This window comes from Myotis nattereri, assembly GCF_964212035.1.
Source record: "Myotis nattereri genome assembly, chromosome: 13".
Classification (NCBI taxonomy): Eukaryota; Metazoa; Chordata; class Mammalia; order Chiroptera; family Vespertilionidae; genus Myotis; species Myotis nattereri.
This window is the reverse complement of record NC_138088.1, coordinates 5,104,781-5,131,288: the sequence shown is the minus strand read 5'-3', so window position 1 is coordinate 5,131,288 and position 26,508 is coordinate 5,104,781. Positions and strand designations below refer to the sequence as shown.

Genomic DNA, 26,508 nt, shown 5'->3' with positions numbered 1-26,508 from the left:
AACAAAGGCAAAAAAAAAAAAAATAAACAAATGGGACTACATCAAACTAAATGTTTTTTCACAGCAAAGGAAGCCATCAATGAAACAAAAAGACAACCGACCCATTGGGAGAAGATATTTGACAATGATACATTCAATAAAGGGTTAATATCCAAAATTTATAAAGAACTCATACAACTCAATACCAAAAGCACAAACATTCAATTACAAAATGGGCAGAGGACGCGCCTAGACACTTCTCCATAGAGGACATACAGTTGGCCAATGGGCATGAAAAGATGTTTAATGTCACTAATCATCAGAGAAATGCAATTTAAAACCGCAATGAGATATCACCTCATGCCTGTCAGAATGGCAATCATTAATAAATCAACAAACAAATGTTGAGCCTAGTAGGAGTGGCTCATTTGGTTGAGCATGATCACCAAAAGATTGCCAGTTTGATTCCCAGTCAGGGCACATACCTGGGTTGAGGGTTCGATCCCTGGTCAGGCCACATACAGAAGGCAACTAATCAATGTTTCTCTTTCATATCTCTCTCTCCCCACCTCCTTCTTCTATCTAAGCATGCCCTCAGGTGAGAATTAAAAAACAAACAAAGAAATGTTGGCTGGCAAGGATGTAGAGAAAAGGGAACACTTGTGTCACCATTCATCGGAATACAGATTGGTGCAAGTCACTATGGAAAACAGTATGGAGGTGCCTCAAAAATTGAAAATTAAACTCCTTTATCACCCAGCCATTTCACTTCTGAGTATATATCTGAAGAAACCCAAAACGCTAATTTGAAAGAATACATGCTTTCCTATGTTCATTGTAGTGTTGTTTACAATAGCCAAACTATGGAAACAACCCAAATGCTCATCAACAGATGAGTGGATAAAAATGCTGTGTTGTATGCAATGAAATATTAGTTAGTCATAAAAAGAATGAGATCTTATCATTGGTAAAAACATGGATGGACCTAGAGGGTAACATACTAAGTAAAATAAGTCAGTCAGAGAAAGACAAATACCATATTATTTCACTTATACGTGGAATCGAAAGAACAAAATAAAGGAATAAACAAAATAGAACAGACTGATGGTTGCCAGAGGGGAGGGTAGTTGGGGGACTGGGTGGAAAAGATGAAGGGACTAAGAAGTACACATTGGTAGTTACAAAACAGTCATGGGATGTAAAGTAGGAAATATAATTAACTAGAGGCCCGGTGGATGAAATCATGTGGGGGCAGGAAGTGTGCCTCAGCCCGGCCTGCCCCTTGGGTAGGGTCTCTAGGCCTGGCCGGTGATCAGGGCCTATCAGGGCTTTCCTTCCCCCAGCTGCCAGCAGCTAGGCCCGCCCCCGCCGCTGCCACTGCTTGCCATCTGTGCAGCGCTGCCCCCCCTCCCCCACCACCAGGGGCCTCTCTCTACAGGTGATAGGCTTGGGGTGCGATTGCTTGGCTGGCCTGGGCCTCCCTCTGTGGGGTGATTGGTCGCGGAGCCCCCAGATCAATTGCCTTGCAGAGGGAGGCCCCGCCCACCCGGCCAGGGCTCAATGATGATCGGTGTGCAGAGTGTAGCCTGGGCCTCCCTCTTTGTGGCCATCACAGAGCTCCCACCCCAATAGAATGCCCCCACTGGCTGGTGGCCTGGGCCTCCCTCTGCAGGGCGATCATGGGGTGATGGTGCGGTCTCATGACCAATTGCATGGCACCCGCCTTGGCTGGCGTGGTGCCGGTGCATGTTGTAGCGTGGTCGTCCAGATGGTCATTCTGCTGTTGGGTCGTTCGGTCGATTTGCATATTACGCTTTTATTATTATAGATAATATTGTAATAACTATGTGTGGTGCTAGGTAGGACTGCAAATATTGGGGGAACACTTTGTGAAGTATGTGATTGTCTACCAGGGGTCCTCAAACTACGGCCCGCGGGCCACATGCAAATACAAATATTGTATTTGTTCCCGTTTTGTTTTTTTACTTCAAAATAAGATATGTGCAGTGTGCATAGGAATTTGTTCATAGTTTTTTTAAAAAACTATATTCCGGCCCTCCAACGGTCTGAGGGACAGTGAACTGGCCCCCTGTTTAAAAAGTCTGAGGACCCCTGGGAAGCACTGTGCTGTACACCTGAAACTAACACAAAGTAGTACTGAGTGTAGATTGTAACTGAAAAGTAAAATATGTTTAAATTTAAAAATATAGAGAAAAGAAAAGAAAATACCCCCAAACACAATGGCCACAATTGCTACACAAAAAAACACTAGAAAGAAAGCTGTTACATACGGCACATTGAAATTTCCAATCTGAGGCAATTGCGAGAGCGAAGTTAGATCAACTTCATGAAACTGTGAGAGTGAAGGAGCCTCAGCTTTGACAAATCCAGTTATTACTAAACCGGGCAACGTACTCAGCATGTGTCTAGCGCAGCTCTCCAATTGCTGGCAACAGGGGAGACGACAAGAAATTGTGTTCTGTGATATTGTCTATTGGAGATTTTTCTTGTTTCTTGAGGTAGGCCTGTACTACTATAAATTTCCCTCTGAGGACTGCTTTTGCTGGATTTGGAGTCGCTGTGTTTCATTTTCATTTGTCTCAAGATGTCTTTTCATTTCTTCCTTGATCTCATTGTTTACTAGCATATTATTTAGCCTCCCTGTGTTTCTGTTTTTCAGGGTTGTGTTTTTTTTTCTTGAAATTGATTTCTGGTTTCATACCAATGTGGTCAGAGTAGATGTTCAATAATTATTTCAATCTTCTTACATTTATTGAGACTTATTTGTGGCCCAACATGTTGTCTATCCTAGAAAATGTTTTATGTGTAGCTTGAAAATAATGCATATTCTGCTGTTAGGGGGAGAAATGCTCTAAAAATACCAGTTAAATTTATCTGGTCTACTTTGTCATTTAAGGCCACCATTCCTTAGTGTACTTTTGTTTGGAAAAGTCTACACGATGTCAGTAGGGTGTTAAAGTCCCCTAGTATGACTGTATCACTGTCACTCTCTCCCGTTATGTCCATTAGGTGCTTAGTTATCTATAGGTGCTTCTATGTTAGGTGCACCTACAGGTAATTGTTTACAAGGGCTATAGCCTATTGTTGGATTGATCCCACTATGACTATGAAATGTGCTTTGTCTCTCGCTATGGCCTTTGTTTTAAAGTCTATTTCGTCTGATATAAGTATTGCCATCCCAGCTTTCTGCCTTGTTTTGTTTCCATTTACATGAAATATCTTTTTCCTTCCCTTCACTTTCAAGGTCTGTGTGTCTACAGGGGGTCTCTTGTGGACAACAAATGCATCAATCTCATTTTCTTATCCATTCAGCTACCCTGCATTTTTTTAATTGGAGCATTTAATCAATTTGCATCTAAAGTGGTTATTGATAGGTACATAATTATTGCCATTTTATTATTCACATTTATGTTGTTGTTTTTTTTTTTTGCTACATCTTAAATACTAGTAAGTCCCTTTAATATTTCTTGTAATACTGGTTTTGTGGTGATAAACTCCTTAACTTTTCCTTGTCTAGGAAGCTCATTATTCCTTCAATTTTAAATGATAACCTTGCCAGGTAGAGTGGTCTTGGCTATAGTTCTTGCTTTTCATCACTTTAAATATTTTATGCCAATCCTTTCTGGCCTGAAAATTTTCTGTTGAGCATTTAGCTGACAATCTTATGGGAACTCCCTTGCAGGTAACTAACGGTATTGTTCTTGCTGCTTTTAAGATTCTCTCTTCGTCTTCAGCCTTTACCATTTCCATTATGTTGTGTCTTGGGGTGGGCCTCTTTGGGTTTATCTTGTTTGGGCTCTGCACTTTCAGGACTTGTCTGTCTATTTCTTTCACCAGGGTTAGGGAAGGTTTTAGTCATTATGTCTTCAAATAGGTTCTCAATCCTTTGCTCTGTCTCTTCTCCCTCTGGTACCGCTATGATGCAAATGTTGTTATGCTTGATGTTATCCCAGAGGTCCCTTAAAATGCTCTCCATTTTTTATTCTTTTTTTTCTATTCTGATTAAGTATTGCCTGCTTCTGCCGCCTTTCTTCAAAATTATTAATCTCATCATTTGCTCCATCTCATTTGTTATTGATTCCTGCTAGTGTATTCTCTATTTCTGATGGTGTTTTTATGACTTCTATATCCTTTTTAAAGGTTACTATCATTTTGAAGTTCTCACTGAGTTTCTTGAATATCCTTATAACAGCTGTTTTGAACTCTATATCTGGTAGATTGCTTACCTACATTTTTCTGGAGTTTTCTTGTGTTTTTCCATTTGAAAGATGTTTATTTGTCTCCTCATTTTGGCTGCCTCTTTGTGCTTGCTTCTATGTATTAGGTAGGTCTGTATGACTCCCAGTGTCTTCCAGGTGGCCTTACATAGTAGCTGACCTGTGGGCCTAGCGCAGCCGTGGGCAAATTATAGCCCGTGGGCCGGATCTGGCCCGTTTGAAATGAATAAAACTATTGAAAAAAAAAGACCGTACCCTTTTATGTAATGATGTTTACTTTGAATTTATATTAGTTCACACAAACACTCCCTCCATGCTTTTATTCCGGCCCTCCGGTCCAGTTTAAGAACCCATTGTAGCCCTCGAGTCAAAAAGTTTGCCCACCCCTGGCCTAGTGGCACAATTTCCCTGATGACCTGACACTGGGGCCAGAAGAGGCTGCAGACAGATGTGCTGTGTCCGTGTTGCCTGTGTGAGACATTCACTCCCGACAATAGTATTTACTTCTCTGAGTTGGAAACACACTCTAACCTTGAAGTGTGTGTGGTGGTGCTTCCTTCCTGCCACTGACCAGCCACGGGAAAGGCTGAACACGTGTGTGTTACAGTGAGCACTGTGCTGTTTAAAGCTGACCTCCGGCGCCTGGCCATGTAACCCGTGCCCTGAACAGTAAATAAACCATGAAGCCATCAGGAAATCTATGCTCTAGGACAGCAGTCGCCAACCTTTCAGACCTTACAAACACCAGTGGCCCGCGGACCACCAGCTGCTCTGGGATGTTAAAGTCTTTATGTGAAGTCTTTCAATGGCTCCTAAACCATTAGAGGTTGTCCAGGACAAATGGAATGAATGAAGCTCTTTTGGTTATCATATGACAAAACAAATACCAGAAAAGGAAAGCAATTAAAAACAAAACTAATCAGATTATAGTCCATTGTCTGAACACTAAAACCCCCTCTTCCCTCAAGAAACCACCTTCTACTTTTGTCCAATTTGACACCAGCTATTGCTCAGAAGGACTCCATCATTCAGAGTGGTGAGAGCAGGTATTTTACACGGAGAAGCCACCCAGTAATGGTTCTCCTAGGAGCTGTGTCTCTCAGAGTGTCTGATCCCTGAAATTCCGGGATGGCCCTTTTCTCCTCCTGCTGGGAGGGGGGAGAAAGGGATGGCTGTCCTTAATTGTTGCTTTGTTTGATTTATTAAATTCAGGGTCATTATCTAGAATGGGGTAATCTCATTAGAACTTAGACTGCTCTATTATTTCTTGGGATGGGGTTAATTTCATATTTGCAGAGTCATGTAGTAAAGAGTTCAAAATCCAATTACAAAGGCTTAATTTCATAGCAACTAAAGAGAAACATTTCTATCACAAAGGGAAATAAATACTGTGCTACTTCAGGAAACAATTTGTCAGGAACGGGAGGCCCAGGAGAAGGGTCTCCATTACTGTCACTCAACTTTGCGTGACAATGCATCACCAGGGCGAGCGAGTCTGCGGCAGGGAGCAAATTTAATCAGCTGAAGTCAAAGTAATCAGGCTGGGGTTGACACGTTTCAGGAAAGGTCAGCGTTAAGCCCATTTTCTCCTCCTTAACTCAGTTACTGTGTCATCGGCTCTGAGTTAGCATTCCTCCAGCTTGAATCTATAAAATGGATGTCTGCTGCAGAGCGCTAACTACGTTAGGACTAACAGGATTTATCTCACATTCTATTATTTGTTCTTCCTCATAATTTTCTATGTGTCATGCTGGAGGATCGGTGAGGTAATGTGATTAAGCTCAGACTTGAGCGGCTAAATGTATATTAGCAAATCAATCTGAATTTGTGCATAACCCAATCATGGCCCCACCTGCTGTGGAGGGGAAATTCATTTGCTTGCATTACGCTTTAACTCAGTTATCATTTGCCAGGACTCGGTGGTGCGGTCTGTGTTGGTATGGAAGTGCCACTGGGTTCAGCCACACCTGCCCTAAAGTGGGTGTTTCTGGAGGGATTTCTCCTCGGGGGCGGCTGGCGGATTCTGCCTCGGGGAGTGCAGCGAAGGGTGACGCCTGAGGTGAGTGCCCTTCAGAGAAGGCAAACCTTCCTGGGGGGCCAGGTACTGCCTTCGAGGTCCCCCCACTCTATGCATCCCCCTCATTCGGCGTGCGACCCACTTGGCAGGCACGTGCTCTGGCAGGGGTCACCCACTATTCTGAAAGGGCCTGCAGCAGAAGCTCACTGTCCACCTGCTTCTGAAGCCCCAGCGGCTTCCCCAGATGACTTGGGGGATGCAAATCCCACAGCAGATTTCAGCAAACGGGTCGGCACTCATATGACTCCGTGGTGGCTGAGTCTGGAACGCTCTGGGGCCCCAACCCTCCCCACCACCCCCTGCAATGGCAGGATGTTGCCAGCCCTGCGCCTGGGAGAGTAGGGCAGCTCCAGGCACCCCGCGACCACCCCGCAGCGCCCGGCACCCGGGAGAAGGCAGCATCGGCCCGGGAGTGACTGTTAAAACAGCGCACAGAGCTTGTCCCTGACGACTCTCCTGGTAGTGCGATGCTGCAGTGATATTGCATCTGTAAAACACCATAATGGCCTCACATGGGGAATGCTAGAAACCCAGTCCTCCTACCCAGGCGGCACTCCCATAGGCACCTCTGGGCGAGAGAGGAAACAAGATGGGCTTTCCTTGGGCAAAGCAGGGCTCTCCTACGACGAACCGAACACTCGGACTCTCCGAGCAAAGTAAACCCAAACTTCCTTCTCTTTGATCTGACTGTCCAGGCACAGACGGAGACCCCGCCGCTGCCCAGCGGAGACCGCGGCCTGGCTACTGGGGCCCTGCTGCCCTGCTCCTGGGCACAGGAGGCGGGTGAGGCCAGCGCACGCACAGAGGAGTGCAGCGAGCAGCGTGGCGCGGAGGAGCGGCCACAGGCTTTAACTCACTTGTCTGAGGTGCAAACCCCACGCTGCCATTTAGTGTCAGAAGCTCTCAGATGTGCGTCTGCGGAACATTAAGAGGCGAGGGGACCACGTGAAGGAAGGCCCTTCCCAGCTGCGAACCGTCATGGGGGCTTGAGGCCTTGCTCCTACCCTCCTTGCACGCCCCTTCAGCCCCTCCACTTCACCAGCACGCGGCGCTGGTGTCTTGCAAATGGCACTTACCTTTCCGTTTTGGTTTCATATAAATCATCTTCAATGGTGTTTGGCCCTGGAACTAACTCACCCTCTTGTTTCCTGTCACCTGTGAGCTACGGGGAAGCCAGGGGCATGTGTCACCTTTAGGCCACGTCCTGACAGGAGCGCTTCCTCCGCGTCTGACACTGGCTCCACCAGGGCCAAGGGCAAAGCAAGCTCACTCATTCCCGACGTGAGTAAATGGCCATTGATCAGTAGGCCGATGGTTTCATTTTCTACTTTTCTTTTTTCATTCACCAGTCCTCCAGGTGCTGTGCTCCCGTCACACGAGCCTGTACTAGTATTTCACACGGGCTGTGCTGTCCAGTGTGGTGTGCTCCTAACACAGGAGCGTGCATTTCACACAGAGCCGTGTGTCCCATGTGCTGTGCCCCTGACACGAGCGTGTATTTTATGAGGTTGCTCTGTCCATTGTGGTGTGTTACTGACACACGAGCGTGTATTTTATGAGGTTGTGTTGTCCAGTGTGGCGTGTTCCTGACACACGCGCGTGTATTTTATGAGGTTGCTCTGTCCAGTGTGGCGTGTTCCTGACACACGCGCGTGTATTTTATGAGGTTGCTCTGTCCAGTGTGTTGTGTTCCTGACACACGAGCGTGTATTTTATGAGGTTGCTCTGTCCAGTGTGGCGTGTTCCTGACACACGCGCGTGTATTTTATGAGGTTGTATCCAAATGCTCGAGAGGCTCCAAGCGCAGCCTCCTGGGGTATTTGCATTTTTGTCTGCTCTTCTCTTAAGCAGCACGTAAGAAAAGAACAATTTTTCTAAAGGCATAACCACAAAGACGAGAGGAATAAAAGCAGGATCAGCCACCGAACAGTGACGGCTGCAGGGCAGAGAGGGGGCGGCGGTGACATTGATATCGTCTCTACTGCTTTAAAGACACTTTGATGGGGACCAAAATACCCCAAAGAGAAAAGCATACTCCCCTCTCCACTGCCCAGAGGCAACCCTGGTTCTACCTCCCTGCGCCCGCTGCCACCTTGATCTCTCTGCTCCCTTTCGCGGCTCAGGCTCCCCTGTGCGCCCTCCTGGAGCATGGCAGGAGCTCCGGATGTGAGGGCTGTGGCCTCTGGACGCTGTCACAGGGTCTGCCATGGGCCTGGGACCTGCCAGGGGCACCCTGAATGCTGGCGAGGCACCCTAACAGCTGCTGGGGCACCGCTGTTTGGGGTTCCACTCCCATGGGATGGGGTGCCGGGAAGCAGCTGCTGTGGGAGACTATAGTCCCTGGCCCTCCTGAGGCCACGGGGAGGCCTGCTCATGGTTCTGCCCCAAGAACACTGGCCAGAAGCTACCCTGTGCCCGCTCTCAGCCTGCAGGACGCACTGTGCGATTCTCCATGCTCCAGGCCTGTGTCTGTGGCTGGACTAGATGCCCAGGGGCAGCTGTCCCCAGATGACGCCCTTCCCCAGCCACTGATGGGACCACATAAGAAAGAAATGTCTAAAGTGTCTGCTACGAGAGTGTGGGGTTATTTGCTGTTGCAGCTGGTGTAATACAGTGACCACCTGACTGACTGAATGCACGGCCCGTGGTGTCACCTGCTACCTGTCCGTGGGAAGCCCAGCACAGAGGATGTCACCTTTAGGAGATCCAGTTTCAGCTGCAGCTCCCCCTGCGTGGACGAGCACAACGCACCCACGATGATGCTCATGTACTCCTCAGCGTTGATGGCTGAGAGCTGCTCCAGGATGCTGAGGGAGGCTCCCCGGTACCACTCATCATCCAGGAAGATCTTGATGAAGGGCACCATGCCGTGGTCTTTCAGGACAACTGCAGGCCAGACAGACAGACGGGCAGGGTGATGGGGAGCTGGCACCGTAGTCTCAATAACAGCCCCTCAAACAGCCATCAGCCCCTCAACCAGGCTGGCCAGGCACCCCAGCGGGGCCCCCACCCTGATCCAGGACACCCTTCAGGGAAAACCAGCTTGCCCCCACCCCTGCACCAGGCCTCTATCCTATATAATGAAAGGGTAATATGCAAACTGACCCTAACAGCAGAACGACTGGGAATCATTGGTCGCTATGACACACACTAACCACAAGGGGGCAGACGCTCAATGCAGGAGCTGTCCCCTGGAGGTCAGTGTGCTCCCACAGGGGGAGCTCTGCTCAGCCACAAGCCAGGCTGACGCCTGCCAGTACAGCTGTGGTGGTAGAAGCCTTTCCCGCCTCCTCAGCAGCCCTATGACGTCCGACTGCAGCTTAGGCCTGATCCCTGCTGGCAAGTGGACATCCCCCGAGGGCTGCCGGGGTGCCAGAGGAATGTCTGACTGCCAGCTTGGGCCTGATTTCCCAGGGAGCAGGCCTAAGCCAGCAGGTGGACATTCTCCTAGGGGTCCCAGACTGCAAGAGGGCATAGACTGGGCTGAGGGACCCCCCGAGTGTATAAATTTTTGTGCACTGGGCCTCTAGCATTATAATAAAAGGCTAATATGCAAATAGACTGAACGACAGAATGACCAGTGGAATGACCGGTTGTTATGACGCGCACTGACCACCACGGGGCAGACACTCAGTGCAGGAGCTGCCCCCAGCCCACAGGCCCCAGGCCAGCCAAGGCGGGTGCCAGTGGGGGCCCCCCAATCGTCCTGCCAGTCACCCCACAGATCAGCCCTGATTGCCATCCAGGCCTAGGGACCCTACCTGTGCACGAACTTCATGTACCAGCCCTCTAGTATAGGATATAAAAGCCTAAGCTACCAAACGATCGAATGACCAGTTCAACCGGTCGCTATGATGCACATTGACCACCAGAGGGCAGACACTAATGCAGGAGCTGCCCCCTGGTGGTCAGTGTGCTCCCACAGTGGGAGCACTGCTCAACTGACCAGTGGACACCAGTCATAAGGCTCACGGCTGGCAGTGGCAGGAGCCTCTCCCAATCTGGACTGACTGGGCACAAGCCCACCGCAGGCACAGCAGGGGCTGGGATGAGCAGGAGTGGTAGGCAGGAGCAGCAGGCAGCGTTGGACTGCTGATTTCAACCCAATCCCTGCAGGTGACGCTGAGGGACCCCAGTTTCCACATAATTCCCCAATCCAGGGCTGGTGGCCAATCTCTCTCCCTCTCTCTCTCTGCCAAAATTCTCAGTGAAAACAAATCAGAATTGAAATTAAGAACACATTTCATTCCCAGGTAGTTTCTTGGGAAGAGGATTAGAGAAATTTGGCTGGTGGTATGTTTTTGTTTAAAAGGAATTCTAATAATCTCTTCCCAGGATTGGGATTTGGAGGCTCACGTGGACTGAGCAGGAGGAAGTAATGGATTATCCCGCTGGCGCGATGTGGCCGTGACGGGTCACTCCACGAGGCAGGAGGCTCCGCTCCCAGGCCAGGTGCTCCCTCTGGGGGAAGCCCCGCGGGGGCCTTTGAGAGGCAGGTTCCTGAGCTCCGTTGCGGCCTGCTGCCAGGTGAGTGTCTGGGAGTGAGCCAGGAGCATGCGTGTAAGCCAGCACCTCCAGAAGTTTGCACAGACTCAGAGGCCTTCTGCCATAGGTTTGTCCCTCACACGGGGTGTAGCTGATCTGTGAGGGCCTCAGAGAGACCCCGAGTCACCAAGCCCCTGCTGTCACTTGATGCGTCGCTTCACGGCACAATATGTGCACGTGCATATCCGACACCCGCTGTTTAAAGCAGCACGGAGCTGCCTGGTCTTGGGGAGCAGAATTGGGATGAGGGAGCCCTGGGTGCACCACAGGCCCAGCACATGCAGTGAACTCCCTGAAAATGGCGAGCGCTCTTTGCTGTATTTTACGATTTGGATGTTTTAAAGCCCACACAGCAGCAGGGTATTAGCGGGTTTAGCATGAACGTGTGGAGGGGAGATACTGTTCGGTCTCATCATTCAGGATGTGGCTTTGCTTCACAGCCCCATTTATCAACTTTAAAGTGAAAGGTGTCCACAGAGGTGTCCACCGATTTCCCGATGATCGCGGCCACAGACCAGCGCTGGACGTTACCCGCACGCGGAGCTGCTCACTCCCTGCTGTGACCCGTGGTCAGCGGCCGTCCTTACCCGCGTTCCGGACGGAGCCGTTCAGCAGCGCGACTACGGTCTCCAGCATCACACCCGTCAGTTCCCGCTCTGGGTCCCGGACACCGGGGGTGGGCTCCTTGTTTCCTGAAACGTTTAAGAAGCAGTAAAAGATGTTAATGTGCACGGCCCGATCCCAAATCCCCGACTGCACCCGTTTCCTACCCCCTTACAGAAAGGCGAATCTAATGCTTCCATTGTAAGGGAGTGCACATCCCAGGTGAGAAGATGTAACCCCACTGCCCCTGAGGGCAATGGTCACCACACTAACATCTCCTGGAAGCTCGTTCCTAAAACCCAGGAGCTGGTCCCTTCCCCGGGGTTTCTGGCTTAGAGGTCTTGAGTGGAGTCCTATCGCTGCATCCCTAACCAGTCCCATCTGTGCTGATGGGCAGGTGTGAGGGCCAGGCTTGGAGAACCACTGTTGTGCAGGATCCCCGAAGCCCTGCCTTCTCCACCTTCCTTTGGACACCCGTGTGTGGGGGGGTAGGGGGTGAGGGGAGGGGAGAGGCTGCCAGCTCACAGCACAGGCACGAGATACGTGAGAGACCATGGAGTAGAACTGTGTCCCCAGTAGCTCCACGAGGGCACACCAGGCCTGTGTGCTCACCTGAGTCCCCAGAGCCGAAAGTGCCTGATGCAAGTGGGACGTTCAGCACATATGTGGGGAATGAATGGATGAGTAAAGGTAGCGCTTATTAAGCAGGAGACAAAGTATCCAAGAAACAGCAAGAAACGTAACGACAGAGGCAGAAGTAAGATCAGATCCATCAGCTCACAAGAAGGTTCACATTCTCCGGGAGTGGTCGTAGGCCTGGGACTGGGTTTGAGAGTAAGTCTACACCAGGCTGCTGAGAAGCCTGCACAGCTGAGCTAACAAGCACTGACCCCACGTGGGAGATACTCTGGTCTCAGGTTTAGGATATGCCTTTGCTCCAAAGAGCAGTAGAAAGAGCACACACAAGACTTGTGGAGACCTGGCCAGGGCCCAGCTTTGCCCGATGGGAGCGCCCGCTCTCAGCCCGCACCCCAGAAGGCACAGTCCTCCTGGGCTCCACAGCGGTGGGCGTTCCTCCTGGCGGGTCGTCTGTCGCCATGCGTGGCACAGGGTGAATGGGGTAAGATGACTGACATTTCTTGAGTAACAACTATGCACCAAGCACAACAATGGGTCCCTTCAGGCATTTCCCACTGAATTTTCACAACAGCCATAGATAGATAGATAGACAGACAGACAGACAGACACTTCCATGTTACAGAGGGAGAAGAGGCTCATCGGAGCTAAGTAATTTGCTCAGGATCGCTGAGCCCGTGCGCAGCACAGCAGGGTTCCAGCCCGGGGCTCGCTGGCCCCATGCCCACGGGCTCTCCCTCAGTGCCTTTCCCTCAGAGAGGCCAGAAGCAGGCAGGCTGATGACTGTAGCTGAGTCTGAGCAGAATTCCCGAAGGGCCAACGGCTCGCGAGCCGCTCCCTCCCAGCCAGGCAGGAGGAGGAGGACAGGCAGGAAGGTGGAGCGAGGTCAGCGCCAGGCTCCTTGACCCGGAGTCGCTCCAGGCGGCAACCCCAGAGGGGCAGCTGTGGGCAGATGGAGGGAAAGCCAGGGGAACTGAGGCGATGTTCATGCTCTGATTCCCGCCTGAAAGCTGGCGGCGGTGGGGTTGCAGACAACCACAGAGGGGCCCCAGCAGAGCGGGCCATGGGGTGCGGTCAGGCAGCGAGGGAACCCGGGCCAGCACTCCTGAGTGTGTCCTGCTGCACACAGGGTCCTGACATCCCCCGGGGGGAGCAGAGGTGCCGATGCTGAGAGTCCAGAGTGTAGGAGCTGCAGGGGAGGAGCAAGGCCAAGGAGCCCTGGGCACACAGCCTAGCAGGGCACACAAGGTGTGGCCAAAATTCGGAGGGGCAGCTGAACAGCAGGGACCCCTGCTCCCAATGGGAGACCATTGGGCCCAACAGCACCGGGTGAGCAAGGCGGCCGCATCCAGGCTCCCCAGCCAGTCCCCACCCGAGCCCCACGCCCCTCTGAGCTCCTTTCCCTTGGCCCTTCCCCTGCCATCTCCTCATCTCCACACTCAGGTAACACTCGGGGAGGAAATGTGTGAAAGCTGAGAATTCATAGGCCTGAGCTAGCTCCATGAGTCTGTTAAAATTACACCCATCCTGCCCTGGCCAGTGTGCTCAGTGGTTAGCGTGTCAGCTCATGCACCAAAGGGTCACAGGTTCAATTCCTAGTCAAGGCATGTACCTGGATTGCAGGTTCACTCCCCGCTCTCTTGGTAGAGGCACATGCCAGAGGCAACCAGTCAATATGTCTCTCTCACATCGATGGAGTCTCTCTCTCTCTCTCTCTCTCTCTCTCTCCCCCCCCCCCACCCACTCTCTCAGAAAAGCAATAGAAAAAATATCCAGGTGAGAATTAACAACAAAAACAAAACATAAAATTACACCCATCCCCCTCATCTTTCCATGGGGAAGCTCAGGCTAGTCATAGGAGATAGGGAGGCTGCTGCTCTGTGAAGTCATGTGCCCCGGGGTACCTTCCCTGAGCCCCATGGGCCAGTGATGAGGCAAGCCCACTTTCTCGGTTGAGCTGATGAGTGGCAGGGTGGGCCTGCAGAACCAGCCCAGCTCACGGATGCCCAGCCTGTCCCCCTATATCTCCCAGGCTTCTGCACACCTGACTTCCTCAGGACCTTGGCCCGCTTCCGCAGCTGGGCGAGCAGCAGGCCCAGGAGCCCCGAGTCCCGGAAAATGTCTGTGAAGAGTGGGTCCGCGCCAGCGATCCTGAGGACACTCTGCAGGGCCCTGAGGGTGCAGAGCGGCTCGGAGCTCTCCATGATCAGGCGCTGCACCTTCCCCAGGATCTCATGGGGCACGTAACGCAGCTCGAACACCAGGGCCTCCAGCAGCTGGAAGAAATGCGTCTGCACCTGGGCCGGCTTCAGGGGCACGAGCTCCACGAACTGCGAGATGGGCTGCAGGGTCCACTCCAGCAGGAAGAAGTTGCGGGCGTTCCAGGCCCACATGGTCCTGATGGCCGAGAGCACGTGCGTGCAGAGGAGGGCGTCGCTGGCTTTGTGGAAAACATTCTGCAGGACCTGGAAGGCCTGGAGGTTCTTAACAGTCACCCCTGAAAATGAAAAGGATCCTACAGGTCATTTCTCCTGCCTATGCCTAGAAATGTGTGATCGCCTTATCATCAGGAAATACCGTTTAAGGCTTCTGCTTTCTAGCTCCTGTGGGTAAGAGCCTATCAGAAGCCCCGAAGCCCAGCTGCCCAGAATGTCAGGCCCGAGCTGCGCTGTCGCGACGAGGTGGGCGACAGCGCTGGGAGGGTCCCTCGGTGTAAAAAGGCACTGGGTTTCCAAGACACAGCAAAGAAACAATGCAGAAAAGCCACTAACAGTGATTTGTCATGACCACATGTTGAAATAGTAATACTCTGGATATGTTGGGTTAAATAGGAGGTATTATGAAAAATAATTTAAGCTGTTCCTATTTTTTTTTATATAAGGCAACTAAGACGTTTAAAATGAGGGAATGCGACTCACATTGTATTTCCATCGGACAGCACTGGCTGAGGGATTCATTTCCATCAATTGAAATCAAATTATTTTAAACATTACTGGGCAAAGTCTGCTTCATTTGTAAACAAGCTGTTGAATAGACACCTCCTGACCACCCCTTCCCCACCCCCCACCCCCCACCCCCCGCCCTTCTCCGCAGCTTGAAGGTTAGGACCGTTCCCTCTTGACCGGGGACACCCACTCTGAGGCCCCTGCCTGCAGCCAGCCCTGACTCAGACACCAGGGCCCTCCCTCTGGTCCAGACACTTCCTTGGGAGCTGGAGTCCCATCCAACGGCTTTTCCTAAACTTCCTCTCTCCCCCACCCGCTCCAAGGCCTCTGCACTCTGGTCTGCTCAGGCCTCGGCACCATTTCCCCAGATGCTCCCAGTCACTGTCTATTTCCCGCCTGTGCTTCCTGCCTTTAAACCTCTTCCCTGCCTCTCTGCCTGGACAGCCATGCGAGGCCTTGAACACACCTCTGTGCAGGGTTTCCTGACTCAGAGCCCACCCAACGCTGGAGTCATCGCCGCCCTGATGCTGTCATTAGTCAGGTTAGGCACAGCCGAGCAGGTATGGCTGCAGGTGTGTGTGACCGACTCCACAGAGGATTTGCAGGGAGCGGACACCCGGCGCCCAGCACGGGGCAGAGAGCTGGCTGCAGAAAGCACCGCGCCTGTCCCCTGAGCTCATCAATAATTGTGGGCCTCGCCAAGAGCCGAGCAGGCATGGACCTGAGCTGGTGACTGTCTCAGGGCCGAGTCATTAGATCCGCAAACGCCCTCGCACCAGGGACGGTGAGGCCAGGGGCTCCCGCCCCTACTTGACAGTCCCTGCCTTTACTAAGCAACCGTGCACTCTAAGTCCCACCCAAAGGCATCTAGAAAAATCTATGAAGGAGAGGTTTAAATCCACAGGCCATCTCCCCAGATGGATGACAGAACTGGACCCCAAGTGTTTGTTTCTTTACAAAGACCAGTAGAAGCCTGGGCAGCCCTGTGAGGGCACAGTGCCCACTGTGGGTACCCGACACACATGACCCACCGGAGGCCTCCTGGTGGAACTTGAAGCCCTCCAGCTGAGGGTAGGTGACGCTGTCGAACACCTTCAGCTCCGCCCGCCCGCAGGTCGTCAGCCACACCACCAGCCCCAGGAGCTCCTCCAGGTGGGGATCCACTTCGCACAGGTGCAGCCCGTCGTACCTGCAGGGACAGGGAGGCGGCTCCTGGGCTCGGGGACCAAAGCCACGTTTGCTCACGGTTCTCCTCATGGGGGTGCAGAGGCAACGGGATTGACATGTTGGGAAAGGCCCCAAAGGTCCCCACCACGTCAGCACTGAGGCAAGGGCAGCACCTGGGTAAGTTCAGCTGCCGGCCAAGGTCAGCCTTCGGCCTGAAAGTGCAACTGGGAGGCAGAGGCAGCCACAGCCTCTGCTCACAAGGTTGCTTTCAGTGGCCGGACCCCAAAAGCCATGTGCGTTGGGCAGGAGCACCCCAAAATGAGAGCTTTCACATTTCTGAAGAGCAACAAAGGGGAAGAGTCTGACTGGGCCAGGCCTCCCGCCGATTTCAGGGCTGAGCACTGGTTCCTTCGCTGCTGGGAGGGGCTCGCACTGGGAGGAGGCCCTGGGCCTGCCGCCCTGCTATGCCCACAGTGCGCACGTCAGCATGTGACCACGTAAGGCAGAAAGGAAAGCAACGAGCTGCCCGGGCCTTCCTGACTCTCCCTGGGACAGCTCCTTCCCTCCTGCCTCCACAGGAAGTGGGGGCACCAGCACCCATTTAACCAAAAAGTGTTCAGGAGCTGCTGTGACATAGGCCTTCCTGGTGGCGACAGCCAGGGGGTCAGAGTTCAGACTAATGTGAAAGGTGCGTCACCACAGGGACTGTCCCTGTGGAGGAAGGCCCCCTGGTTGTCATTTAGTCACATCATTTTGGAGACAGCACTGCAGGCTTCACCCGCCAGACAGCAAGCCTGACTCAGCGGAGTCCCTGAGCACAGCGCGGGCTGCGTCCAGAGGAGGCCTGCTCACACTCAGGCAGAGCCGGGGAGATGTGAGCCCAGCCGCACCACGCCCCTAAGTTCAGTGGCGTTTGCAGGTCCAGACATTCTGTGATTCCCCTCTTGGCTAACCCATCCCCACGCCCCAACCTGAAGGTGACGTGCTGGTCAGAATAGAGCCAGCAAGCCGAGTTCGCCTGACCCCGAGGAGTAGTGTCTGCACTTGCTTTCCCAGGGACTTAAGGGGTCAGGACTCAAGGGCGAGGACAGGAGAAGCTCCAGGAGACAGAAGGAGGCAGCAGGGAGCGTTATGGAGCCAGCGTCCCATCAGCAACTGGAGCCCAAGCCTCCTGGGCTCTCCCCCCCCCCACCCCCACCCCACAAGCGGTAACTTTGCTGGGTATTTATCCCTCAGCTTCTGCCCATCAGGGGCTGAGGACTGCTCGTGGGGGCCCATTCCCGGCACTTCCTGCCCTTCAGCACATGGCAGTGCCCATTGCAGCAGTCCCAGAAAGCCCTCCAGCCCGCCGCGTGGGCTCCCTCGGCGTCTGTGGGGCGGGACGGCATGGAAGTGGTGCAGGCCACCAAGGGACTTGGCACAATTGTCACCACCAGCCACTGGCTCGCCAAGGGCGTGGCTCTGGCTCCCAAGCCCACTGCACGTTGAATTACTTCTGCAGTAAAACTCTCTCTGGCCGCACTCTACAGAGAGGTGCGTTTCAGACACTCTGGGAAGCCCCCGGACCTCGTTCTCCGAGGCACCCAGTGATTCTGAGGAGCGAGGTTCGGGGCTCTCCCCACCAGGCACAGCGCTTACCGGAGGAACACTTTGAGCAGCAGAGGGTAGCCCTCCCCGTTCTCAAACTCCAGGAGCAGAGCCTGGGAGACGGGGTAGGCGTCCTTCACGAAGCCCAGGACCAGGCCCGCAGCCTCGCTCAGCTCGGGGGCAGGGAGTGAGTCCGCCAGCCGGGAGAGGTTCTGGAGGCAGAGCTTGATGCAGTCCCTGGCTGCGGGAGGAAACGCACAGTCTGCTCAGAGCCAGGCTTCTCTGCCAGTCCTTCCCTCCTGCCCCGCCCCCGCCGGGCTGCACAGCAAGATGTGAGTTAATCCAAAGCATTTTTCTTTTGCTCTTGGATCAAGAAGAAGACTCCCCCTGGGAATCACCATCCTGAGAGCGGGCTCTGCAGGTCAGACGGAGGCTGAGACAGGAGGGAAGCCTGTCAGCCCTCTGCTTCCAACCCCCAGTTCCTGGGAGGGGCTGGGCCACAGGTAAGAGATGTCAAAGAAGCAGCTTGGGAGGTGGCAGAGAGCAGCCTGAGGACAAGTGCAGGGAGACTGTGGGTGTGTGCGAAGGAGAGGGGACAAAGATGGTGGGTCTCGGCACTGGAGTCAGGGGTCGGAGCCCCACTACGGGACACAGGGAGGTGGCTAAGCAGGGCCATGGTGGGGCCTGGCCATGCAGGTCCCCCAGGGCTGTGGGAAGCCGAGGAAGACTTGCACTAGAAGAGAAGTATCACTGGATTTTCATTTTGACTGATCACTTTTTTTATGGCTCTTTCAAGGGGAAAAGTCTCTTCCAAGTGCGAGAGCCAGGAGGAGTGCCAGAAGGTGAGGGAGAGCTGAGAAGGTCAGGGAGAGCTGAGAAGGTCAGGGAGAGCTGAGAAGGTCAGGGAGAGCTGAGAAGGTGAGGGAGAGCTGAGGAGGTCAGGGAGAGCTGAGAAGGTGAGGGAGAGCTGAGAAGGTGAGGGAGAGCTGAGAAGGTGAGGGAGAGCTGAGAAGGTGAGGGAGAGCTGAGAAGGTGAGGGAGAGCTGAGAAGGTCAGGGAGAGCTGAGAAGGTCAGGGAGAGCTGAGAAGGTCAGGGAGAGCTGAGGAGGTCAGGGAGAGCTGAGAAGGTGAGGGAGAGCTGAGAAGGTGAGGGAGAGCTGAGAAGGTGAGGGAGAGCTGAGAAGGTGAGGGAGAGCTGAGAAGGTCAGGGAGAGCTGAGAAGGTGAGGGAGAGCTGAGGAGGTCAGGGAGAGCTGAGAAGGTGAGGGAGAGCTGAGAAGGTGAGGGAGAGCTGAGAAGGTGAGGGAGAGCTGAGAAGGTGAGGGAGAGCTGAGAAGGTGAGGGAGAGCTGAGAAGGTCAGGGAGAGCTGAGAAGGTCAGGGAGAGCTGAGGAGGTCAGGGAGAGCTGAGAAGGTGAGGGAGAGCTGAGAAGGTGAGGGAGAGCTGAGAAGGTGAGGGAGAGCTGAGAAGGTGAGGGAGAGCTGAGAAGGTCAGGGAGAGCTGAGAAGGTGAGGGAGAGCTGAGGAGGTGAGGGAGAGCTGAGGAGGTGAGGGAGAGCTGAGAAGGTCAGGGAGAGCTGAGAAGGTGAGGGAGAGCTGAGAAGGTCAGGGAGAGCTGAGAAGGTCAGGGAGAGCTGAGAAGGTCAGGGAGAGCTGAGGAGGTCAGGGAGAGCTGAGAAGGTCAGGGAGAGCTGAGAAGGTCAGGGAGAGCTGAGAAGGTGAGGGAGAGCTGAGAAGGTGAGGGAGAGCTGAGAAGGTGAGGGAGAGCTGAGAAGGTCAGGGAGAGCTGAGGAGGTCAGGGAGAGCTGAGAAGGTCAGGGAGAGCTGAGAAGGTGAGGGAGAGCTGAGAAGGTCAGGGAGAGCTGAGAAGGTCAGGGAGAGCTGAGGAGGTCAGGGAGAGCTGAGAAGGTCAGGGAGAGCTGAGAAGGTCAGGGAGAGCTGAGGAGGTCAGGGAGAGCTGGAGAAGGTCAGGGAGAGCTGAGGAGGTCAGGGAGAGCTGAGGAGGTCAGGGAGAGCTGAGAAGGTCAGGGAGAGCTGAGGAGGTCAGGGAGAGCTGAGGAGGTCAGGGAGAGCTGAGAAGGTCAGGGAGAGCTGAGAAGGTAAGGAAGATCGCCTACCAAGAACCTGAGACAATAATAATGTGTACTCAGTCCCTGGGTTGCGAGGCCTGGGCTGCACCAGAGAGTCTGCATGTGGACGGGGCACACCTAGAATTCAGGGCCCTGCAGGTAGCAGCCAGCCCAGCGCTCCCCTGCCCACCTTCTCCTCAGCTTAGGCACCCACAGAACTGGCCCATTTCTCAGAGGGGTACAGGCTTCACCCAGTGGCAGGCTCCACGAGGCAGAATTGTTCTTTTCCAGTTGAGAATACGATACAGTGAGGACCCCACCTCTCCCATGGGTACAGCCTTTTCTTGGGCATCTCCAGCTCCAGCCTGTGAGTGGAGTGGGGGGACTACAGAGCACCTCGGGCCCAGCTCAGCCTGGACCCTTACCACTGGGCCTGGTCTCACGGGAACCGGAACCGGAACTGGGCTGCCGTTTCTGTGGGCTCCGCCTAGGTAGGAGGTGGGCTAGCTGAGCTTGGCCAGCCCTCACCACGGGTGCCTGTGCCACAGGAGGCCCCGAAAGAAGACCGGCCCCAGGGCACATGATTGTGGACAGGCAGGGCACACCAGCAGGCTCTGACCTACTCCCCAAAGACACCATACCTTGGGGTCAGCCCAGGGGTGGACGGCTGTGCTCCCAAGAGGCACTTTAGCTGGTGAGCTAAGGAAATGCCACCGAGCGGGCAGGGAGGCCAGCTCAGGGAGCCTTTGTCACAGTGTCCCTCCAGAGAGCAGAGCCAGGTGTACATCCCTGCTGCTGCCCCAGCAGACACTGAGGCCCAGGGAGCGGCATCTCCAAGTTCAAATCTGATTCTCTTCTTGGAAACCCAGGAGCCTTGGCAAGCTCTTCAGCATACTATCTGTTTCCCGTTGCAAAATGGCATGATCATCAACATCCGTCTCCAGGAACAGATGAGATAACACACAGGTGGGCCCGGCAGTTTCTGGTTGACAGTATGTGAGCAGCGAAGGGACTCCCCTTCCCCTCCTCCAATGGAGCATCCGAATGACAACAAAAGCACTTTCATGGATGGAACCAAGCACTACAGGGTCAGCTACTGGCCCAGCTGGGCGTCCATGAGACCCTGTTTGCCCTTCTCATTCCTGGTCCCAGAAATCTATCCTGATGCTGCAAGGGCATGACAGGGACTTGCTGTGGGAAGTGGGTCCCCGGGACTTACCCTGCAGGTACTGGATGACGCTGAGGTCCTGGGCCTGGGAGATGGCCCTCAGCACACAGAAGGTGGGCTCCTTCCAAAAGCAGCAGCTGTGCTCCCGGAGGCAGGTGGTGGCAATCAGCAACGCCTGGAGCTCATTCCCTGCGAGGAGGCCCTCCAGCCCCTGAGGCTCGCTGCAGATGTTGAGCAACATCTGAGAGGAAGAAGGAAGGAAGACCCAGGAGACTGATTAGAAGCCTCCTTGCTGCCATGGACTTGCTCCCTGCTTTTGTAGAACAATGAGGGCGCATGTCAGCACAGAGATGGCTTTGTATGCTGTCACCCTCTGCCCAGACCAGCATGGTCACCAGTGCCACCAGCAAAGGATGAGAGCCTTGGGCTGTCTGAACTCTTAACTGCTGTAAAGGCAGGAGTTACCCTTTCCAAGTCAGAATAACAAAGAAGTGTTGGACTTGGGTGGGTGTCTTTTTATATAGAAATGCCAGGAAAATGGCATTGACCATTAAAATACAGGATTAACAGGGATCCTGTGCTACTTAGAAAACAAGATGCAGCCCGGCCAGTGTGGCTCAGTGGTTGAGTGTCAACCTATGAACCAGGAGGTCAAGGTTCGATTCCTAAACAGGGCACATATCTAGGTTGCAGGGTCGATTCTGGGTTGTAGGGGTCATGCAGGAGGCAGCCAATCAATGACCCTCTCTCATCCTTGCTGTTTCTATCTGTCTCTCCCTCTACCTTCCTCTCTGAAATCAATAAAAATAGATTTAAACTAGAGGCCCAATGCATGAAATTTGTGCAAGGGGCTTGGCCCTCGCAGTCGCAGCAGCTTGCCTCAGCCCTCACAGCCCTGGCTTTGTCCTGAAGGTCGTCCGGAAGGACGTTTGGAAGGAGATCCTGTCTAATTAGCATATTCTGCTTTTATTGTTATAGATAATAATAATAAAATAAAATAAAAAGCCAGATGTATCTTGAATCCCTGGTTAGCATTCATGCCTCACTTCTCCACACAGCCATGAGCGTTGTCCTGTAACCTCCGACCTGGGGCCCTTGTTCCCACCAACCCAGTCTCCTGTGGACTTGGGACACTGCCTATGCCCTTGGGGAGAGTCACAGTGGGCAGCGCCTGCAGGCACTCGTCCGGCCTCCTCTCTCTTGGGCTCTTGCTGGTCTAACGGAACCTTCTCCCAGCTCAGCAGGTACAGAAGCTCCTGCCACTGAATGCAGGCCCTCGGCACAGGAAAGGAGGTCAGCCGGGCACCTAGACCAGCTACAGACCCTGCACGTGGGTGTGGCCATGGCCCTTGGCTCAGATGACCATTCTGCTGCTTGTGCCCACCTCCCCATCACAGCTCCACCCCAACTGCCAGCTCTGGTTCAATGCCATTCCCTCAGAGCAGCGTCCTCCATGCTCCTCTGTAAGTCAGCCCCCGGGCCTCCCTTCCCAGCCCTGCCTTTGCCTTTGCCTTTGCGTTGGCCTTTGCCTTTGCCTTTGCCTTTGCCTTTCTTTGCCTTTGCCTTTGCCTTTGCCTTTGCCTTGGCCTTGGCCTTTGCCTTTGCCTTGGCCTTTGCCTTTGCCTTTGCCTTTCCTTGCAGAGCACGGAAGGCAGTGGACATGCTGACTTCTTCATGGGATGTCCCCCACTTGCTTCCACACCTTCCTGTCCCCTCTCCGAGAGGGACTGTGGTAGCTGAGGGATCGCGTCTGGCAGAACCGCACCTGGAGGAACTTCATACTTTTTGTGGAATGAAATGAGAACAACCCTGATGAATGCAGGTGTGGCCTAGCGCTGGGGGGCGCATTCTGTGCATCTGCGGGCAACAATGTAAAGACAGGGCTGCGCTCCCTCCCTGAGGGGCACAAAGAAGCCACGGGATAAAGATGTGTCCACGTGCCTAGCACTGTGTCCCAGCCGCATTCGGGATATGGTTACATCCAGGCAAATGGGGCCAGCGTTTCCAGGGTTTCCAGCAGGCAGAGTGCGGATAAGCCGTGGACGGCCGATGCCTCTGGCAGTGATGCCTCTGGCTGGAGGGTGAGTCTGTGATGGGTGTTCATCTGCATGCAGACGCTCAATGGGCAGCTACACTTGGAAATCCCCAAACAGTCTAGCACCTGCTCTGGGAGGCACTGCCCAGGCTCTGGACACACAGCCGTGAGTGAGACAGCCCTGCTCCCCACCCTCACCACGGGCAGGGGCAGCAGCTGTCCGTGGAGGGTGGCCCCAGAAGATGGAGAGCAGGACTTGTCAGTGGGGAGCAGGGGGCTGAGGGGGGCGTTATGTGAAAAGTTGCTGCTTGCTGCCAGGGGACAGGAGCGAGGGGCAATGACAAGAGGAAATAGCACTTGCAATTCAGAGGCCTGAGATGGCTTCTGGGAAGAGGGGGAGGCGGCATCGCGGGTGGTGCGGAGCCCACTGAGAGTGAACTGGGGAGCCCGAGTCCCAGGCCCCAGCCCCAGCCCCCACCCGCCCCTGAGCTCACGTTTCCTGTGTTTGTATGGAGCTAGGAGCACAGCACTGCACATCCTGGGACGGAGGAGGTGACAGACAAGAGACCACGGCACAAGGGGCATGGCAGCTGCTTAGAAAGCATTGGCTAGTTAGTGATGCAGTGCATTTAGCAAGCGCGTCTGAGAGGGGAGGTGGCCAGCGACAGAAGGTTCCAGATGCAGGCAAGGACCGGCAGGGCCCAGGAACGCGGGCTGGAGAAGGATCTGGTGGGCCAAGCAGAGAAGGCACTCACGTTTCTGGGGAAGAACAAGGGGAGCAGGGAGGGATACAGAGGCACAAGAGGAAAGTCTGTCCTCCAACGCCTAGGCCTCTCGCGTTTGCAGAACGTGGGGCAAGGGGTGAGCCGCACCTTGAGCAGAGCAGGTGGGAGCGGCTCCCAGAGGCAGAGCTCGGCCCAGCCCAGAGGGGCTCAGCCCGCCTCTCACTCACCTGCACAAACATCCTCTGAACTTGAACATCGTCCTCCGAATGCTCGTCCTCTTCCAGAGGAAAGACGAAGAAGAGGTACAGACACTGCAGGAGCAGGGCTGGGAGCCCCGACTCGGCAACCCTGCCCAGCGCCTCCTGCAAGGGAAGAGCAGGCTGTGACCGAGGCTGGGCGGCCGGCACTGCCCCAGGCCCTTGATCCCCTCGTCAGATCCAACCTCATGACGGCCCACCCATCGGAAGACCAGCGCCAGAGCTGCGGACAGAGGAGAGGACACGGGCGCCCGCAGGGCCCAGCCTGTGTGTGCAGCGCCCGGGACCTTTTTCCACGTGCCCGCCCACAGCTCCGCCTGGATCACTGCGGCTGCCGTCTCAGTGTGCGCACACTGTGTGTGCGTGTACATGTGTGTGTGTGCATGTGTGTGTGTGCGCGCGCACACGTGGGGTTCATCTAAAGCATGCTGTCCACACAGTTAGAAAAACAGAAAGGAGAAGAGGCCAGAACCAGGAGTATCAGGCGGTGCCGGGCCCCCTGCCCCAAAGGCTCCTGGGCAGGCAAGGCCCTCCTCCTTGGACGCCTGGCTCTGCGGAGCCCCCACAGGCAGCTCTCCCCACCCCGCCTCCACGGGCTCCCACAGGCAGCTGCTCACGCTCTTGGCTCTGGGTCCGGCTGCCCCAGCAGAAAGCCATCTTCAGGTCAGTGTTACCGATCAGCTTTAGGCAGCCCTTCCCGGGAGCAGAGGCTCACTCCGTGCTGCGGCTGCCTGGCCACCGGGCCAGCAGGGCTCCCGCTCCCCCGGGGAAAGCCAGGCGGCCCTCCCTGGCTAACGCTGCCGCCTGCTGCTCACACCACATGCTGCCGCTAAGGCTCCTGAGATGCCTGTGTCACCCGGACAGAAGGCAGCAGCTGCGCTCTGCTCCCCTGCCGTTCCCGGTGCCGCGTGCTAGACCCCCCCACAGTGGGCACCCCAGCAGCCGGCAGACCGGGGAGTCTTGGGCCTGCCCTGTAAGGGGCCTCGGGCCATTTCTGCTGATGGCCAAGCTGCCAGGACACCGGCCTCAGCAGACCACTCGGGGAGGAGGACCAGGCCCCTTCACAGTGGGTGTGGTGGGCAGGGAAGGCGGCGGTCTGCTAGCCCTGCCTCTGGGTGAGCACGCTCGGACAGCACCTCCCGGCGCGGCTCCTTCTGCCTGAGTTCACAGCAGGCAGAACCCAGCTGAGGCTCAGAGCACAGCCTGGTCAGCCAGCTGCGGCCACACCCCACAGCAGAGCCTGTCCTCACCCCGGCGGGCGTGGCATCACCAGGGCAGACTCAGTGCCGGGACGCCAGCCCTTTTCAATCTCACAGCGGCCCCAGCGCTGAGGCGCTACTGTCCCCAACTCTCAAATCAGCCGCACCCTTCACGGTGAGGTGCCGCATGTCACTGGCGGTCAACTGACAGGGCAGGATCCAGACCAGAATCCCATAATTTCAGAAGCCGTTCCTGCACCAGAGGGGAGCCAGGGCGAGAGACGAGAAGCCAGCTTCCTGGGAAGAAAGGCCCTGGGAGCTGCACCCTGCCCTGAGCTGAGGCCTCCCTCCGGGCGGCTGAGGAGGCCAGGCCCTGGCTCCCGGCACTTACCGAGTCCGTCCCGGAGAGCAGGAAGGCCGACTTCAGGAGCAGGTAGCCGTCCTGCTGCGCATCCGGCTTCCACCGCAGCAGCTGCCCCGCGGCCGCCCGCGCTTGCTCTGACAACAGCAGAGAAGAGGAAGCGTGTCAGCGGGTGATGCAGGGACTTGCTCACCAGTTTGCCCTCCACTTGCCACCCGCCCATGAGCTCTACCTTCGCCTCTTTGGGGACGTCCACTTCCTGCCCTCCCCACAAGGCCGCCTGAACCTACACCCACCCTCACACTCAGCCAGTTACCCGCCTCGGAGGCCAGCCTTTAGCGTGCAGTCTTCCCTGGTCAGCAACCATCAATGGCTCCCCATTGCCAAGTAACAGGAGCAAGTTCCTCACCATAGACTTCCCACAACCCGGCCTCCGCCCCACTCTCTCTATCGCAGCCCCTCCATCACAGGGGTTCCTGCGTGTACACCAGGCTCAGGTCACCCTGCCCGGAGCTCCCTCCACAGCCTGCGTCTGGGCTCTGTGCATAGAAAACAGGAAGTCAGGGACCCCACAGCAAAACATGTGCTCTGACCCGGGGTCTTGTCTGGATCGAGCTCTCCACTGAACACTCAGGTGCCTTCTAGCCCAGCACTTCCTCCCAGAGGCCCTGCTCCTCTGTGTGTGTGTGTGTGTGTGTGTGTGTGTGAGTGTGTGAGTGTGTGTGTGTGTGAGTGTGTGAGAGTGTGTGTGTGTGTGTGTGTGTGTCTCCCAGGAGCAACAGTTCCTAAGACCCACTTCCCTGCTCTGATAGCCTTTCCCTTGTTCCCAAGGGACTCGGTGGCAGACTGGGCCGTGGTCTCTTTGGCAGGCACTTCGCTGACTAACTAGAAAGCAGAAGAGCAGAGCAGGGCCGAAGGC

At 54.8% G+C, this 26,508-nt stretch overlaps 1 protein-coding gene across 1 annotated transcript in view; it reads right to left on the bottom strand.

Moving 5' to 3' along the window:
• Positions 1-26,508, bottom strand: part of WDFY4 (WDFY family member 4) — a gene marked incomplete at its 5' end in the record, with an annotated part of 233,527 nt that overhangs the window by 194,957 nt on the left and 12,062 nt on the right. Inside the window, 8 exons of the mRNA XM_081104486.1 lie at positions 8,990-9,180; positions 11,427-11,531; positions 14,123-14,575; positions 16,055-16,212; positions 17,829-18,018; positions 21,064-21,253; positions 24,000-24,134; positions 25,620-25,726. Coding sequence (XP_080960612.1) covers positions 8,990-9,180; positions 11,427-11,531; positions 14,123-14,575; positions 16,055-16,212; positions 17,829-18,018; positions 21,064-21,253; positions 24,000-24,134; positions 25,620-25,726 — 1,529 coding nt within the window. The remainder of the gene's footprint in view (positions 1-8,989; positions 9,181-11,426; positions 11,532-14,122; positions 14,576-16,054; positions 16,213-17,828; positions 18,019-21,063; positions 21,254-23,999; positions 24,135-25,619; positions 25,727-26,508) is intronic.